Source organism: Apium graveolens, chromosome 8 (genome assembly GCF_009905375.1).
Source record: "Apium graveolens cultivar Ventura chromosome 8, ASM990537v1, whole genome shotgun sequence".
Taxonomy (NCBI): Eukaryota; Viridiplantae; Streptophyta; class Magnoliopsida; order Apiales; family Apiaceae; genus Apium; species Apium graveolens.
The window spans coordinates 109710763-109729855 of NC_133654.1; the positions used below are offsets into that span (position 1 = coordinate 109710763).

The window sequence follows — 19093 nt, forward strand, 5'->3', positions numbered from 1 at the left end:
GTTGTATATGAATTTGAACTTGAATTTTTTACATGAAGTTGACTTCAATATCAATTGGAATTAGAATAACCAACCAACCAACTGACCGATTAAAATTTTTAATATTTTGTGTATTATAATATAGTATAAACTAAATATAATAATTATATTAGAAATATGTAAAATTATTATTTGATTTAAAATTTATACATGATAAAAATCTAATCATAAAATATTATTTATTACAAAAAAGTTGAAAGTTGGATTACATAAGTAATTAAATTGCCCTGTTTCAAAAGTCATTCGCGTCATAATCTTCTCTAATACAATATGTTTTATCAGAAAAATAAATCTAGGTGATGTCGTGTAAATTTCTATGATAATATGATATTGTTATATCGTGTCAGGTTGAGGGTAAAATAAGTTACAAAGTAGAGAAAATCGTCTGTTATTATAACTTTTAAATCTTATTTTATCATTTTCATAATGAATATTAGAATTTATGATAAATTTTATATCACATTTATAATATTGTTATTTACATCGTATCAACACAAATTTTTATATTTAATGAATAGTGTGTGGTTATTAAAAAAATATCAATTTTTTTGTACAGTTTAATATATGTACTTGAAAAATATGTTCATATCACATATTTTATGAAATATAGTCAATAATTTAGATTCATAAATAATTCTACTGCTCAGTTTCCAAATTTTTTCGTTTCATAATCCTCAATAACCGAACATTACTAACATAATGCCCCTCCACTACTCAGTATAATATATTTTATGTAAAATATGAGACACCGTCGATAAATGACGTCGAGGAAAGTTGTCTCATGTAATTGTATTGAGTCAAATTCATAAAAAATAATTTAGGTTTAAAATGCTTTATTCACAATTACAATCGCTCTTTATCATATAATACATTTTAATATTTAAGGCGAGACGGAGCCGGGAGGCGGTTGTCGAGTAAAGTTGTATGATATAAATATATTGTTATATCGAGTCAGATTGTGGGGAAGATAAATTACAAATTTGCAATAATTATCTTTTAGTATAACATTTAAATCTCATTTTTATTTTTTAAAATGAATATTAGGTTTGATGATAATTTTTAGATCTCATTTTATTTATAATATTTAATTCACAAATAATTCAATTGCTCCGTTTTCAAATTTTTTCGCATCACAGTCCTTACTAACCAAACGTTACTGACATAACTCTCCTGCAATGGCCAGTATAGTATATCGTATGTAAAATACGAGACGACAATGTCGAGGAACATTGTCTCATATTATTGTATTGTGTAATTTCATAGAAAATAATTCAGTTTTTTTCAATATGAATATTATTTAGATGCGTTATAAGGTGACGTCAAGTAATATATAACTATACAATTATATTAAATAATACTAAGTAAAAACTTTCCAATGATAACACTAAGTAAAATTTATGCTTCATAAAATTTGACCACATTATATTTTTATTAAAAATTCGATCGTTCAAATACATAAGTCATTTAGGCAATTCCTAAGGTATTTCGCTTCATAATCGTCACTAATACAATCCCCTTTCCAAAAAAATAAACTCATGCTTGATAAAATTGTTGTACGGTTTAATATTTATACTTGATAAAAATATGATCATATCACATAATTTATTAAAAAAAATTAATTATTTAATTTACAAATTATTCAATTGTCCCGTTTCAAACTTAACATAATGCTTCTTCACTGGTCACTATAATATTTTTTTGTAAAATGCGAGACGGCGCCGCGAGGTGACGTCGAGTAACGTTGTTTATATAATTGTATTTAGTCAAATTCATGTAAAATTATTCAAAAAAATTCCAATATCAATATTACTCCTAATAATAAAATAATAGGCACGTTGTAAAGGTCAGCCAAAGAATATTTAACCATACAATTATATTGAATGATACTAAGTACAAACTTGTCAATCTTGAACAATAAATTTATTATTGATTTTTATATACCTTATTTTATTCATAGTATTATTATTTACATCATATCAACATTAATATTTATTAAACATTATGAGAATTACTAAAAAAGATATAAAATTATTTTACGGTTAATATTTATAATTAATACATTTTTTGTCATATCACATATTTTAGTATAAAATGTCAATAATTTATTTCACAAATGATTCAATTGCCATGTTTCCAAGTTTCTTTGCATCACAATCCTCACTAACCTAAAGTTAATAACATAATGCTACTCCAATGGTCAGTATAATATATCTTATGTACAATGCGAGACGGTGCCGTAAGGCGACGCCGAGGAACGTTATTTCATTTAATTGTGTTGAGTCATATTGATGGAAAATAATTCAATTTTTTCCAATATATCTATAATATTTCTATTAATAAAATAATAGGCATGTTGTGAGGTGACGTAAGTAATATTTTACTATATTATTATATTAAATGATGCTAAGTAAATGCTAATCTTGACAATTATTTTTTATTGATTTTATATCTTATTTCATTTACAGTGTAATTCTTTACATCACATTAGACTTTAATATTTATTAAACATTATAATAATTATGCTAAAAATATATAAAAATGTTGTACAATTTAAAATTTAAAATTGATAAAAATATGACCATAAAAAATAATTTATAACAAAAAAAATGATAGTTGGATTATATAAGTAATTTAAATTGCCACGTTTGGCAAATTTGATAGTTATGTTACCCGGTTATTTATCGTCTACTTGAACATCAACATGCTCTACTTGAATATCAAAATGCTATTTTGTATCATTGAACATCCTAAGCATTAAATATTTGCAAAATGACCACTGACCATCAAATTTTGCATAATAGAGTATATCAAATAGTTATGGCTCATTCAGATGAAACATTTCTGTGACTACCTATAGCTATTAAGAAAGATAAATGAGTTATTGTATATGTTATACTACTGAACAAAGTTTTCTGATTTTTACTGAGGTCTCTTCTTATGAAACATAAGAACACATATAACCATTAAAAATCTAAGTACACAAGAGAATCTCCATTTTGCGTCCTTAAAAATATTTGTTCTCCAGAAGCCCATTCATGTACTTCGGGATGAATATATCTAGCTAGGAATATACTGCATTACGAAGTAACGTGAGATAATTATTATTGCAAAGTTAGTACATTCAAATTATTGTTCATTTAAGAGAGTCGTACCACTCCATGACCTGAGTTGTTCACATGAGATCTTCTTATAAATCTACTCAATTGAACAACGTTAGGCATTGGTTCATTTATTTGAACTTCTACAACATTCACGTTTGACGCATTTGTAGCATTATCTATTTTGTTTGTTATACAAATTATTAACTATTATAATGGTATATTAGAATAAATGAAAAACCAGGTACCCACACTTTAGCACGTGCAACCCACTGCTGACGACCAAACCGTACCACCAAAACTCTCTTACTGCAGTTATATATAGGATATAATTTATGATATAAAATTAATATCTTACCTCTAACAATTGCATCCTCCTCGACTTCTTTCTCTATCTTTGCATTGTAAAAAATATTAATCCTAAACTCACAACTACCCAAATATGTGAAAAGTAGAATGTCTTTTTTGTTAAGTTTTGCATAATGCGCAAGCTCTCGCAAACCAAACAACATTCCCTTTACAAAGTCTTAATTTGGAAAATATAATTTGCTTAGATTTATGTTACGATGACTAAGTACTAGTTTTGCAAATATTATATTCAAAATCTAAACCCATAACCCCAATTGGCAAAGCCTAATTTCAAAATCTAAACTCATAACCTAATTTGGACGGCTAATTATATTAATACAAGTAACTCATAGCAATGATTTCAGAAACATGAATTGACATTGAATACATGAAAGATTATATGACAAACGTGCATGTTAAATGTGAGTACAAATTAAATATGAAAATGGAAGAATGGGTAGTTACAAAATACAATAAACTTGACATAATCATGTATCATCTACAAGAAAGTCGTATAGGCTCAAGGTAAATAAGAAAAGAACTGAATTACTTCCTTCTTGGTAAAAAACTGACATACCTCCAATGATGAAATTTGTTGGTATTGTGTAGTTTGCATAATCAATCAATTTGGTAAGCGTATAGGATGTTTAACGGGTTTTTCTCTGCTTCAACATGATATTATATATTGCCTAATCGTAAAGCAATTAGATTTTAAAGTTACTTTTATGTTTCAACGATATATCAAATATAGCCCAACCGTAAACCACTTAGATAACAAGAGTTTTACTTTTTTCAACTTGGATATAAATTTAATATCAATGTATTCTATTTATAAATTTTTTAAATTAAAATATAATCCTTATATTTTTCTTAAAAAATATAATGTGTAGTTATAAACGTATGTTATTGTTCTATCTTAAGTTCCACCCGATTACTTCTAAATTATATTTATGAATTTATATATATATATATATATTTAAAGTTATAATTTTGAAAAATAAATAAATTATTAATTTATATATTAAGGACGGTACATAATTTAAGTTTTTTATGCATTATTTACCTTTAAATTTTGTATGGCCTTTGCTATATTCTAATTAAATTCACCATGGATAAACTATTGTCAATTTCGATCAAATATACTTTACATTAAATATAAAATGTTGATAAAATTTATAAATATAAAGATCAGTAATCATTAGTTTGTTTATATTATTGCTTAGAATGATATTAAAGGGATAACTTGTTACTAATATTAATTAAAAGAAAATGTTATCGTTGTATGGCGTACTTTATATTTTATCCTTACATATTTTATGATAACATATATGATATTATTTTAGATTCGCCCAAGTTAGATATAATCAACCCATTTTTCAAATTTATAAAGTATTATAATATCGAGATTTAACTATTTGTACAATTAAACAAACATGTATTGTTAAACACGTCATAACATTTGTGGGGACATTAGAGTTAAAACATTTTATATATTGCATCTTCCAAGAAAACTAGTGTCATGCAAAACTAATGTAGTAAAGTGTAATTATTATGGCACATATTACATACTAAAGTATGATGAGCATTCTTATATCATCAACTGCAAAATCTAAATATAAAATATTTTACTTAAAAATACAACCATAGAAGGTGAATAGTCTATTTGGCCTCACCGTTACACATGCATGGATTCAATTTGATGATTCAATTTGATGATAAGTTCATTAAGTATAATTATAACTAATTTAACACAACATTTTCATTATCTCATCTAGACACCTCTCAGTGTTCTTACTCTATCATATTATATATTTCATAAAACTGTCATTTCTCAGAATAACCAAAATAATGGAAAATCTTCAACCGAACCAAAATAATGGAAAATCTTCAACCGGACATTATCAGTTTGATCTTTTCTTACATTATTATCCAGGCAGATAATTTCAACAGTTTTGCAAGACTTTTAATGGCTTGGCTAAATATGCAAACCTCACTCAGAATCAAAGAAGTTTTGGACAAGATGGATTGTGAGGCATTGTAATAGTTTCATCATAATCCATTCGAGGCCTTGAAAGAAGGCAAACTTTCCAGGAGATGTTTGAATTGCTCAAAAGAACTGACATGAGGTCGAAATTGATATAAATTAGGTTATTTGAAGAGATGTATGCTTACATTACAAACAGAGACTATCTTCTGCCTGTATACAAGTTTTTCCCAAATGCACGAAATTTAGACTTAATGTTCCAGTTAGAAGGTCATCCTTATGGAGAAGAATTATGACTATCACTCTGCAATAAAACTGTTCAGCCTGACTTTCGTGTTGAGGGTGAAATATACAACAAAGGTTTGAATTATGTCTCATTTGTGGAACACTAAGTGTGAGCATTGTGCTACTCAACTTATTCTGGACAAGATTCTCCTAAGTAGTTTCACTCGATAAGCATGTTAGATATTCTCCTACATTGCATGTGTTTTAAAGTACAATGCAAGGACATGTCATGGATTTATGTATTTTAAACATATAGTGTGAATTTTCAATGCATGAACAAGGAGCAATGTAGCTCTAAGTGATTGCATTCAATTTATATGTGTTATTACTTTTTATTATTAATCATATATGATAAGTGAAGTAATTAACAAACAAGTATTCCAACGTTGTTAAAATCACTAATCTCTCTTAGTAGCACCATTGTTGCCAAAACTGACAAAAGTAACATATTAGAATTCAAGACATAAAGAATTTAATATTGTCTCACTCTTCCTTAAATTTGCATCTTAAGAATATTATGCAAACTAACTACATATTATAATATGATGTATAGTGTGTAAAATTTTAATTTGTAATCTTATTGATTTGTAATATAATACTGTCTCATATATCTTTTTATGATACACTTCATAGCAAGCATTCCTTTAGTATGCAGTTAGTAATCTTATTAGGCCTCATATTCCAAACAAAAGTTCATCAAACAACTAATCTTCAATCTAGCGATAAGATACTGCCAGTTGAATTTTGATGCACCATACGAAGCCAAGTTTTTAGTATATTTGTTAAAATCTTAAGATTGAAAATTCATTTTGTTAAGCACTAATTCATGATAGTTAATCCTTCATGCTGTATTTTTTCATTAGTCCACTTCATATATAATAGCAGCCCTTTAGTAATTCTCAAATTGATCATCAACATTCTGTTTGTCATCATTGGACATTTTAAACATTGACATTATGCACTATTGGACTTTTTAAGCATTTTCAAACATTTCCAAACATGTCAATGAATATTAGATTGTGCTTAGTATAAAGAGTATAGCAGAAAGTTATGACTCACGCACATGAACATTTTTTGCCACTAACTATACCTATTATGCATCACAAATGAGGTAATGTACATCTTATATAAGTTAACAAAACATTTAGATTGTTACTAAGTTCACTTCTTATAATTGTCAATTACTTAACACTGAAATTTTTATGGCAAATATAATCCTGGCATTGATATGATATTTTAATCAATCAAACAATAAGTTCCTGTATTTTTTTTTTGATAATAACGATTATGTTTTTTGGTGCATTTTAAGTTTTTTATTCGTTTGTTAATATAATTAAGAGTTCATCTTGGAATACGATATACCGTTTTTTCATTTATATAACAGTTTACGTTTAATAAATTGTCGGATAACAAGCTTGGATAAAAAGCTTGCGTAGCGCGGGCAAAAGTCCCTAGTTACTCTCAACGTTCAACATTAAAAACAATACAGAGTATTCACTTGGAGGATTACGGGAGTGCGGTTGTAAACAGAGGTGCTCTTGAAAATTCCTTGCCAACAATAAATACATTTGTTTCTGCAACCAGGACATTCCATTAGTTACACAGATCTGTAAAACTCTGGTTGTGGGATGACATTTGACAATAAAATTGAGGGTTAGCTCCCTAATATTATTTAATATTTTGAAGAAACACGATAGTCACCCCCAACATTTATTCCATAGCCATTTTTACTAGCTTCTGGAATCTGCCTGCCTCCTCTACAATAATGGATGCAGGCTCAAGCTACTTAGAATTTGAATATGCAAATCTGGGTTGTACCCAAGCCAGGCTAAAGCTGAGGGACTCACTGTAAAACATTTGGTGAAAATTATGTTGCCAACGTAAAAGCACTCTCCATTGCAATTGCTATCTGTCGATCTGCTCGCATTTTATATCTGCAACAAGATGCCGAATATGTGGTGCATACCATTTCACTCTCTCCACATGTTGCACTGAAACCTTCCATTGGTAACCTAGGTTGTAAAATTTGATATTCAATAACCCGCATGAATGAAAGTATTATGGTATTCAAATATCAATGTTTGAAATACGTAAATAAAACAAATTACGGCACCCAAATAAAAGAGATACCTTCGGATAATGATATATCACTGATGGAGTTTAAGACATATTTGCTCCACTCAACCTCCTCTGAGTCCTTCACATTGGCATGCACATGGAGTACCCCACCCTTACTCCTGAATAGTCAACATTTACACGTAAATTTTATAAACAGAATACACCAGGTAGCCAACATACGTTCCAATTACAGAGCTTATGAAAAAACTACAAAAGCAAAAAAATATGGAAGCTGTTATACCAAAGCAATCAAAATTTTGAAAGATAAAATAGCTATTAAAGTCCTTAAATATTGGTTAATCATCGGAATGCATAGCTTTGTGTGTGTTTATGTGTGGTCATGGGGAGGATGTCACATTCATCAAAATGTATAGTTTCTTTTTGTGTAGGAGGGGAGAGGGGGTCACGTTTTTCTATGTGTGTGTGTGTGCGCGCGCGCGCACGCAGTGCATCAGTTTACATTTTACAAGATTTATTTAACCAATGAGTTTTAAAGACCCCTTCTAATAGTAAAGTTTATTCAAGATGTATGATAAGATTTAAAACCTTAATGCCCTTACAGCAGTCACCCAACTACCCTCACTTGCTGGCAAGAGGCCAAGGCAGACTCGATCAGCAACTCCCTGAAAAAAAAAATTATCACCAAAGTGAGCTTCTTCTCCTCAAACTTATCTGTCTAAACATCTTAATTCTAAATAAAATCCTTCAGAATTACTCGCTATAAAAATCATATAAATCAAGTTCAAGTCACATCAGTAGCAATGTAAGCAGGGAGGGAACATTAAACAAATAGAGAATTTCAGTAATCATGGGGCATCAATAATGCAGCTCTCAGGTTTGAGCTCTCGAAAGATTTAAGAGTAAAAAATAGAACTTTATTCAGAGTGGTGCTTTTCAACACCATATTCATTAACAGTACAGATACTACTGTTCTGTACATCTTGACAGAAAAGTCGGTAGATCCTGAAAACTCTCCTTAACAAGATGTATACAGTACAACCTCTAACTTGTCGCTATCGCCCAAGTATGATCTGGGTTACATGGACTCTGAGTCTCTGACTTCATATGGGATACCACTTTGGTCAGGACTTGATCCTCTTCTTTTAGAGCCTTTTTTTTATATTGACTTTTTATTTCTTGATTGAGACATCCCAACCATGCCTGCATTGTGTGTGACGAGTATTTCTAGAAATATGAATGCCAAGGAACATAACCAACCAGTAGATATTTGCAATAAAAAGCAAAATAAACGAGAAATCAGCAAGTTGGAGATGATTACTATTCACAAAATTAATACTCATGTAATGAATCAGAACAAATAACTTATACAATACTATTATAAGAAGAGATAAATGTAAAATGCATACTTTAGGAGCTGTAAGCCGGTTATCTCCTTCAAGTACCACGCAACGATCAGCTACAGAGTTCGCATGCAGGTTATGTCGAAGTGCCTCAACAGCATGGGGATTCCACTCACAAGCATACAGCATTTTTGCCTTGGCCCTGAGCAGCCCCCAAAACAAGCCAAGTAATGGAAATAAAAAAATTGTATGAAGAAATCTATATGTAACAGTGAATTGATCGCAACTGGGTCCTGACACCTTGAAAAGATCCATCATCCTTCTCAAAAAATCACAATTTAAAATTGATTTCAACACGTGTGATAAACAAATAATTTCTATTTTGCCACTGTCTTAGTTTTGTATTTCTTTGATCAAGTATAGATCATCAAGTGATTCTTATGTGATGAACGTGACTTTTAACTTACTAAAGGAAACTTGACCTTGTAGATATAGAACAAAATTTTCACCTAACTCTCCATAGGGCAATAGAACATAAATCCAAAGTGGATACTCCACAATGGCTCTGTTCACAAAAGCAAATTCAGAAATAGGAGCATAAAGGTAATCCAAAATAAAATAAAGAGAGAATTTATGAAGAAGCAGGTGTTTAGGATTTGAGATATATAAAGACTTGTACATATTTAAAGCAGCAAAAAATTACAAAGCTGAGATTATTCACAGAAATGGAATCATTTATAATTTATACCTGACAAGGAACGGCAACACAAAATATCCAATTCCAGCGAACAAGTCCACAACCACTTCATTTATACAGTCCAAATGGGCCATACGTAGCTTCTCAGAAAGATTGCCCCAGGAGAACATGCACTTTGTAGCATCAAAAGAATAAATAATTCCGTTTTCACGATGACTTACCCAACCATCATCTCCAACAAGCATCTCCAAACTACTGTCCCTTGTTCTAGTACTTGCCACTCGCCCCTAGATATCAAGAATACATTATATAAATAGATAGGTCAATCACTAACACATTATGTGTGGTACTGCAACATATATATACATACTCCCTTCCAACCTTCAACCAACGACCTAACCAACAAAACGATGTATCCTTCCTATACTATTAGATAATGTGAGAATCCTTTATCGTTAATTATTTAGACTTCTTTAGTTCTTTCTAGTTAGGCTTGACAAGTTCACATGGTGGCTCTCATAAGGCTGTAGTTGGGCATTGACTTAAACTATTTCTGCTCCGATAACTTGCATACTGTATGAGATTTGTTTCAATAGGAAGATCTTTGGACATACTACAAAATTCATTGCAAGTTCACATCAGTATTTCCATTAAGTTTGACATGCACCATGAACCGGAAAAACCATCAAAAAACAACATTCTCATAATAGAATTCAGTTAATATGTAGAAACAAAAATTAGAAATATGTTCTACACATAAAGATTTGACAATTTAGTGAAACATAGCTCATTGTTCCGGAACATTCTTACTTGTCGAGCAAGGCGTTGAGTTCCAAGTGATGCAGCAACAGTTGGCCACAGCTTATCTGAAATTGTTTCCCACAATGGATCCTTAAATGACGTTGACGGAAGCAAAACAATGTCCCCCAGTCGTTCCCATCTACGCAAAGTTGAGTGATTTGAAGTGGATTAATCAGTAGTTAAATAACTTTACATAAACATAATTGGGAAGCATAATACTCCCTCTATAGTCTATTCATGCTAATTGGCTAACATGAGGTTTTCTATTACCAAACAATAATGATAATAAAACTGAGAGACAGAAAGAACTTCGATCCAGTGATATAATATATACCTGAACACTTAGTCAGTATAACATATAATAACAGAAATCACTAGTTCTCTATTCATTTTTCAAATTATGGGTATAATGTATATATTAATTACAGGTAATTTGAAGATTACAAACGTGTGTGTGCACGCGCACTTCTAGAGAACTCTAAAATCAAGATAGATAATAATTTAGTGTGGGGTAGTACATATCAAGTTGTCATTACATGCTTATACCAAGAGTGATAGACTTATTTCCTGATTGCAATTTTCACAAATTGTGATCTGCATTGTGATCTGCTTTGCACTAATTGTACTACAATGTAACTACGGAAGAACTCAAAGATAAGGGTTCAACCCTACAAGGCGCTAAATAAAATTTAAAAAAGCAAGCTGCTGTAGGCTGAATACCTAGTGGGTAGCTGCTCTAGAAGTTCTGCTGGAAGCCCTTGTTCATTAATCAATAAAGTTACAGAATCATTCATCATCTTTAGTGGAGAGCTAGAACTTTTTTTAACTCTCACAACCTCGTCAAAAATTTTGGTAGCACCGCATGTGATCAGATAACTCAGAGCTGATGAAGTGGTAACATCGGGTAATAGCACGGTTGCCGTTGTCTTCTCTAGTAGAAAAGGGTTATTTGGTTCAATATCTGCAGTGTGTGCATTATGTTGATTATCGTATAAAGCGCAAAATCGTCCTGTGACGGGGAAGCATATATGTAATCCGTTTTCCAGGGAATAAACTCTGCGCTCAAGATCTAACCAGCCAAACTTTTTTAAAAGGTCCTTTCCAAGTTTGGCATATTTTTTCTCCAGTTGTAGAACAAAATGTGATACAACACCTTGATGTCCACCATTTGTGTTCATGCCTTCATCGCCAAGTTTCAAGCCGGACGTTTCATTAGATAATTTTTCATATACTGTAGCTGGAGATTTTGTAAAACCATTTTTGGTTTTCTGGGCGTCTTCGTTCCTGTAATTAATTTGCTTCGTCAATATTTGTGCAGAAGTATCAGTTAGACAAGCTAATGGACGCAAGCTCATTTTCATTGGATCGCTAAATTTAGTTCCAAATGCATAACAAGATGCTCCTCCACCAATCATTACAAGATCATCAGCAATTACACTTCCGCTGCTGCGAACAATAAGCTCTTTGCCAAAAGAATTGACCCTAACATGTTTCCAAAAACAGTCCCTCAAGTCCAGTATAGAGAGATCTTGATAATGTTGTCTGACTGGGCATCCTCCTATGATACCTATGAAATGCTTATACACAAACATTGAGTGGGAAAATCTTGCATACGGTGTTCTTCCCGCCATATTTTCCTTCTTCCACAAGCATGTTAGAACATCAAAACTGTAAAGGTCTCCTAGAGCTTTTTCCCCATCATATCCCCCGAAGATAAATAGTTTTGTGCCATAAGATACCATAGAGTGTGAATGCCGTGGGCATGGTTGTTCACCTTGTGTACATATTTCACTCCATTCTAGACTTTCTGTGTCTAAAACATGTAATGAAGAATAGATTGAATCACTGTGAATTCCACCAAAAGCATATATTTTTGACCCTACAGTTGCTGCTGCATGTCGATGCCTGCACAACACCATCCGTAAAATGCTCATTTAATATGTTCTGTGTAATTAGTAAAAGATGGAAAGACAGAGAAGAGGAAAAAATGTGCTTAAGCCGATTATCCATTTATCAGATTGTTTATTGCACAAAACAAATTACACACACTAAAGACATCACCTGGAGGGAAAATAAGTGCCTGTACACTCTAACAGCTTCCATTGACTATTTTCTGTGTTCAGAAGCCAGACTTCATTCAAAATATTTGATGGATCAGCCCTGCCTCCAATAACATACATCAAATTTCCAATTAAGGAGGATGTATGGCCCAAGCGTGGGGATGGACGCCCCTGAGTACTGAAATCTTCAAGTTTACCGGAGAATGGATCAAGTAAGAGACAATCATTTCTTCGAGCATGCCTCCCCGTGCCTCCAAAACCACCGAAAATGAGAACTTTCTTCTTTGTTGTATTCCCAATCTCACAAGCAGAGTGACCCCAAAGGTAAACCCTCTCAGTAGGTTCACCACCAACTACCAACTGGTCAATGGAAACACTGTTAACAGGAACTTCGGTAGACCCTGCCAACATATCAAAGGTTCAAATTTGCAATATTTAGAGGATTATTCTCCTGCAACAAAACATATATAAGAATGTAACTACAGTATAGCCCAAAACGGAGCTACTCAATCTTTTTTAAAAAAAAAATCTAAAACGCATGCATTTTAAGTGTGTGGGAAAACATGCAAACAATGAGAAAAGTATATAGTAAAACGATGAAGAATGAGTGTGTTCCATGATTCGAACCCCACAGCATATGCAGAATAGTTCTCCTAAAAACGTCTCATATACTCATTAAATAACTGATTATCAAACTAATCAGAATAGTTCTCCTAAAAACTAATCAGAATAGTTCTCCTAGTCCCCCGCCCCTTTTCAATGCTCTCAACACTGTTAGCCGATGTAGTTGAAAACAACAAACTGAAGTTCACAAATTAAGAAACTTGGTCAATTCTTTACACATGCACTCCTTCATGCGACCTATTATGGAATAAATTAAGCCAATAACTTTTTTAAGTCTACTTGTAAAGCAAGTACCCATATAGACATATATAATTTACGAAGTTAAAATTTCCCGCTATATTATTTTTATTAGATGTAGGACATTTAAGTTTTTTGTTGACAGTGGCAGTGTGGCAGAACTACACTTCAAAATCAGGGAGACAATAGGAGCTTTCAAGGTGAAGGGGATGCAAACTTTATACACAATGAGGAAAAAATATACCAAATCAATGAAAAACGTGTCCCTTCCAAGATTCGTACTGATTGAAAAAATTAGACTACAGCATTTTGCAGATAAATTATCCAACAAATCATCTGAGCTAGTCAAATCCTTCTAAAATCTGTAGCTTTAAGTACTAACTATAAAACAAAGTAACTTACTAAAATTGAAATGGACAAACTGAATAACACAATAAAAACTCATACAACCTTTTTAAGATGCAAAATATCGTAATTATTTGAAAGCCTACTCGTAAACCAAGTAAAACCAAAGTCACATACCGCCATCATCAATTTCCCGATATTCAGTCAAAGAACTAAAACAAGCCTCTATCTTCTTCACCTGCGTGCATTCCAATTCCTCACTCGCCACACCATTCTCCTCTCCGCCAAACCCACTACTCACCAACTTCTCATAAAACAAATCAGTCCTCTTCCGATTCGCCTCCATTTTCACATTCGCAATCCCAACCAAAAACCTAACATACTCCTCCGAAACCAACAGTCTCCCACTCTCTCCCAACGGCACTTCCAACCTAATCGAGCACCTAATCGCCACAATGACCCTCTTCCCCACACTACTAATCCCACTCTCCCTAAACCCACAGGAAACCGCAACCGAAACCAACTTATTCCCATCCTCCACACTCCTACACTCAACAGCAACAATCAAAGGCTCAAACCTAAACACCAACTCACAACCCTCATCAAGAACTGAAGTGGGGTTGAAGAGAATGTGAATAACTGAAGTGGGGTCCACAGGGTCATGAGAAATGAGGACCCACTTGCCTCCTTTGGCTTTTTTATTGGGAGATGAGGTTGAAATTGGTGTGGAAAGGATTGAGATTCTGCCGGAACAAGAGCTGGTAGTGTAATAACAAGAGAGGGAATTAAGGAGGTTGAGGAGGGGTAAAATGGGAACATCGAGACTGCCTTTGGGAGATTTGTCGGAGTAGTTTTGGGGAGGAGTGTTGATTACAGAGAGTGTTGAGGCTTTTCTCTGGTCGAAATCCATCGAGGTTTTGCCGTTTTTCGCCCACAATGACTTTTGCTGTATAAACCCCTTTGCCTTCACATTCAAAATACCAAACTTTTTATGTTTAATCAAAGTAAATTACTCTATTTAATCAAGATTTTAAAGGATTTTTTTTGAATTTTTGACATCAAGAGTTATTGAATTTTGAGTTAATTTTTTTTTTAAATACGATGGTATTCAATTTAGATTTTAAAAAGTATAATGAAATATGACGGTATTCAGTTTGGATTTTTAAAAGTCAATCAAAATCTGATGATATTCCAAACTCTATGGATTTTTTTATTTCAAAAAGTTGTGGATTTTAATAAATTTGCTAATTTATTTTTAATCTATTGAAATCTCTTTAAAATACATGAAATTTTAAAGGATTTGTGGAAAATTTTACAAAATCAGCAAGACTCTGAAATTTTTTTCCATCAAACTGCGTCAAAATACACGAACAATTAAAATCAACTAAAATCTTCCAAAATCGATGGATTATTATCAATACTTTAAAATCTGATATGAATACACCCCTTATATATATTTATACGGCCAAATGAGAAAGAATGACATATTTACCTCGTTTTCTCGCATTCGTTATCAAAATGCCAGTTTTTGTGTTAAGTGGCAAAAAATACCTTCCTATTAAGCTTATCCACAATGCGTATTAACATATTAGACACCACATATGACCCGCCTAATTATTATTACACTCGTATATTTCCCTTCACTTCAACCAGTATTACATAAAATAGACGAAAAAGGCTCAAATATCACTATTTGGCAGAGAATGACTTCAAATTTCACTTTTCGAAAAAAATGGTGCTAAATGTCACTTCAAAACAGAGAATCGGGTTTCATTTTTATAAATAAAAAACAGAGATGCATCTCCCTTTTCCTTTTTTTTTCATTTTTAAAATTTCAAAATGTTAATTGAATTCTTGTTTTTACTGCAAAACGGAGATTTGTGATCCGTTGTCATGTTTTTTTTAATTAGACAAAACGGCATTAAAGTGATGTTTTGATAGGTACGCTTTCTGAACTTCCTTTTTTTCATTTTTTTACTCGAAATGTTAGATAATATTACATTTCCAAGCTCAAAACTTTATTTTAAGGGGGTATTTTGTTCGTATTTTATTCATATTTATAATTATTTTAATATTTTGAAATCTAAATTAAGAATTGGTAAACTTTAAAATATTAAAACGTGGGCCATAATTTAACAATTTTTAACATTTTAAGGTTTACCAATCCTCTTCTGGGTTTTAGAAATATTAAATATAAATTAATAAAACGTACACCGATTTAGGGTTTAGGGGGTTCAAGAGTCTCCTGTATTGGTTTTAAAAATACTTAAATATTTATATATCTGTGTAAAATATGACAAAACATCCCTTGAAATAACGTTTTAAGCTTAAAAACTTAACATTATCTAGTATTTTGAGTAAAAAAAAATATGCAAAACGCTAATCATTCTGTGTATTTTTGTGTTTCTGAGTCAAAATCTTAAAATCTAACCCGACACGGTACCATTTGGTTAACACCAACCCCAAACTAATTACTAGTGACATTCTGAACCATGTTCACGTATTGTATACCAAAATTATTGGCTTTTAGTGAATACCCATTATGTCAATGTGTCGATACGTATTATCTTCTGTTAAAAAAAATAAGTGGTTGTAATACGCATACATAAAATGCATATTAGGTTTTACCCCTCTTCGAAATGCGTAATATGCATATTACCGTAAACGTAATTTTAAACAAAATCTAAAAAAAAATGTAGCACTCATTTGAACAATGCGTAACAACATAGTAATACATATTTTTCAAAGTCATATTACTAACATGCATATTAGCCTTTTTAAAAAAAATACATGTAATAAGCATTCTAAGAATACGTATTAGCATATACTGATTCACTAAATGCGTATTAAACGGGTAAAAATGGCCACATTTCCGGCGCTATAGTATTTCTGTTAAACTTTTTTTAAAAAAAGTTATTTATGACCTTCTCCCGCCAAATGATCAAATAAAAACTAAATTTAAAATGTAAACTAGAAACTAATCTAAGTCATTCTACTCTAATGGCACAACTAATTAACATCTGCCACACATAATCTCAACTTTTCCCCTCCGTTTTTAATTTGATTTTTCCGTCAAAGGATAAGTCTTTTTTTAAATCCGACTTCACTGTATTTTTCTCCATCTCCTAACGATCAATTTGCATACAATATGTGTTATATTTCGAAGTAATTTTAAAAAATATATTTAGTTTCTAGTTTCTATTCTAAAATTGGTTTTTATTAGAATTAGCCCATATATATATATATATAGAAATTTAAACAAAAAAATTAAATCGCTTCACAATATAGCACGTACGGTAGGGAAATCGATCGTTGAATGATGAAGAAAAATAAAGCGAAGTCGGATTTTAAAACAAGCTCACTAATTAACAGAAAAAATCAAAATTTAAAATAAAGGAGATTAGTTGAAATTGTATCCGGTGAATTATACAATAAGACAAAGCAATTGGTTTCATGTCGGTTAGAGAACATTATGTTAAAGAAGAAGACAAAGATGGCAATAAAGAAATTCAAATTTTTTCACAAGACCATGAAGCAAGTATGAATGTCTGGTTAGTGCTTATGCTTATGCAAGATTAAGAAGTTTCAATTTTCCTTAATTCGTAAGAATTGATCAAAATCCGGTAGAGGATGAGGTTAAGCGTCGTCGGAGAAAGGCTGATCAAGAATACTTTCATGATTGACTATAATTTTGTCGCCACCGCCTCCATTTGTGTAACCACTTCTTGTCAAATTATTCTCAGTATAAAACCCATGCGCTTAAGGATATCAATATCAATGGAATTGACAATCCTTTATTTTACGTTTTCTAGGGATCCAGATCAAGTTTGGAACAAAAGCGGTTATCTTCTCCTCCTTTATACAGTTTTATTCGGAAGCAACTTTGACATTAGGAATATGTATCTTGTTCATCATCTAGAGGAACCAACTTTCTTTCGAGTGGTTATTTTTTATGTATTTGTTCATCATTACCCATTTCAAAGTGGATTTTCAAACTTCTTACCCGATTGGTTGCAACTTGCGGGGAGACAAGGCAACAAGCAACAAATAATTAAGTAAGTCCCATGTGAATTATACCATGGGCTAAGGTTTGTTTCAAAAAATTTCAATTTAAGTCATCTGATTTTTCGTTTGTTTGAAATGAGTATTAATTCTTGCGTATATGTTATATTGTTCTTTTCATTTTTTTTGTATTTTTGACACACACGCACAAGCGAGGGGTCTTTCGGGAAATAACATCTTTATAATCTTGTTACTGATATTTATGAATGGGGTTGGGGCCAATGTTTTCATTTCGCACCATCTTTACCTGGAAAATCATACCTTGAAGCTACTCAAATCCACGAAGAAACGGCTGTAGATTTTCTAAATGTGAAACCAGGTGATAAAATTCTTGATGTTGGTTCTGGTGTTGGCGGGCCAATGAGAGTTATTGCTTTTCATTCAGGTACTAATATTGTTGGCATCCCAATCAACGAGTATCAAGTGGAGTGTGCTCGTATACATAATAAGAAAGCAGGGTTAGATTCCTTATGTGAAGTTGTTTGCAGAAACTTTTTGAAATTCCTTTTGAAGTTAATAGTTTTGACAGGGTTTATGCAATAGAAGCTACCTGTCATGCACCTAAATTGGAAGATGCTTACACTGAAATTTATCGGGTTTTAAATCCCGGATGTTTATATGTTTCATATGAAAGGGTGACTACTGAATTTTACGATGCCAATAACAAGGTACATGTAGAAATTATACGAGAGGTTGAGGGAGGTAATGCATTATCGGGGTTAAGGCATTATAGCGATTTATCGAAGATCGCAAAAAAGGTTGGGTTTGAAGTTGTGAAAGAGAAAGACTTTGCCATTAGATGAGATTGATCTAAATGTTTAGATTAATTTCTTGTTTTCATTATAAAACTTATTTCTATATGAACAAATGTCTATATATATATTGGCAAGTGCTCAAATACAAACGAATATAAGAATACAAACCACAAACTAATGACAACCATATGTTTAATCTTTTTCTCTCTACTCCATTTGCATGTATATATTTTCCCCTTCATTTTTAATTTGACTTTTCCCGTTAGTCGGTTAACTTTTAAAAAAAATAATTTCACTGTATTTTTCTACATCTCCCACTCATCAATTTGCATAGCATAT

The 19093-nt window shown here is 31.7% G+C and overlaps 1 protein-coding gene and 1 pseudogene across 2 annotated transcripts; one reads left to right on the forward strand and one right to left on the reverse strand.

Moving 5' to 3' along the window:
• Window positions 1-7287: 7287 nt before the first annotated feature.
• LOC141677101 (tRNA wybutosine-synthesizing protein 2/3/4) lies at window positions 7288-14910 on the reverse strand. Of its 2 annotated transcripts, XR_012557334.1 has the most exons (10): window positions 14115-14910; window positions 12733-13132; window positions 11392-12576; window positions 10681-10810; window positions 9922-10157; window positions 9240-9375; window positions 8419-8495; window positions 7885-7991; window positions 7602-7766; window positions 7288-7328 (listed from the first exon to the last, which is right to left on the reverse strand). XR_012557334.1 is itself a non-coding variant. In XM_074482835.1 (9 exons), the coding sequence occupies exons 1-9, from the start codon at window positions 14845-14847 to the stop codon at window positions 7660-7662; spliced, it is 3111 nt and encodes a 1036-aa protein (XP_074338936.1). In that variant the 5' UTR covers window positions 14848-14910; the 3' UTR covers window positions 7288-7659. The 2 variants fall into 2 exon arrangements, 1 of the variants encoding a protein (XP_074338936.1); XM_074482835.1 differs by having other exon boundaries at window positions 7288-7766.
• Window positions 14911-18179: 3269 nt separating this feature from the next.
• LOC141679857 (24-methylenesterol C-methyltransferase 2-like) lies at window positions 18180-18802 on the forward strand (annotated as a pseudogene).
• Window positions 18803-19093: the final 291 nt, after the last annotated feature.

Excerpts from the sequence above, each read along its gene's own strand:
- LOC141677101 (XM_074482835.1), bottom strand. The coding sequence starts at position 14,847 with ATGGATTTCGACCAGAGAAAAGCCTCAACACTCTCTGTAATCAACACT. Across the intron at positions 10,811-11,391 it reads CTAGAGCAGCTACCCACTAG|ATGGGAACGACTGGGGGACA; the intron begins GTATTCAGCCTA and ends AACTTTGCGTAG. Across the intron at positions 7,767-7,884 it reads TGATATATCATTATCCGAAG|GTTACCAATGGAAGGTTTCA; the intron begins GTATCTCTTTTA and ends TTTACAACCTAG.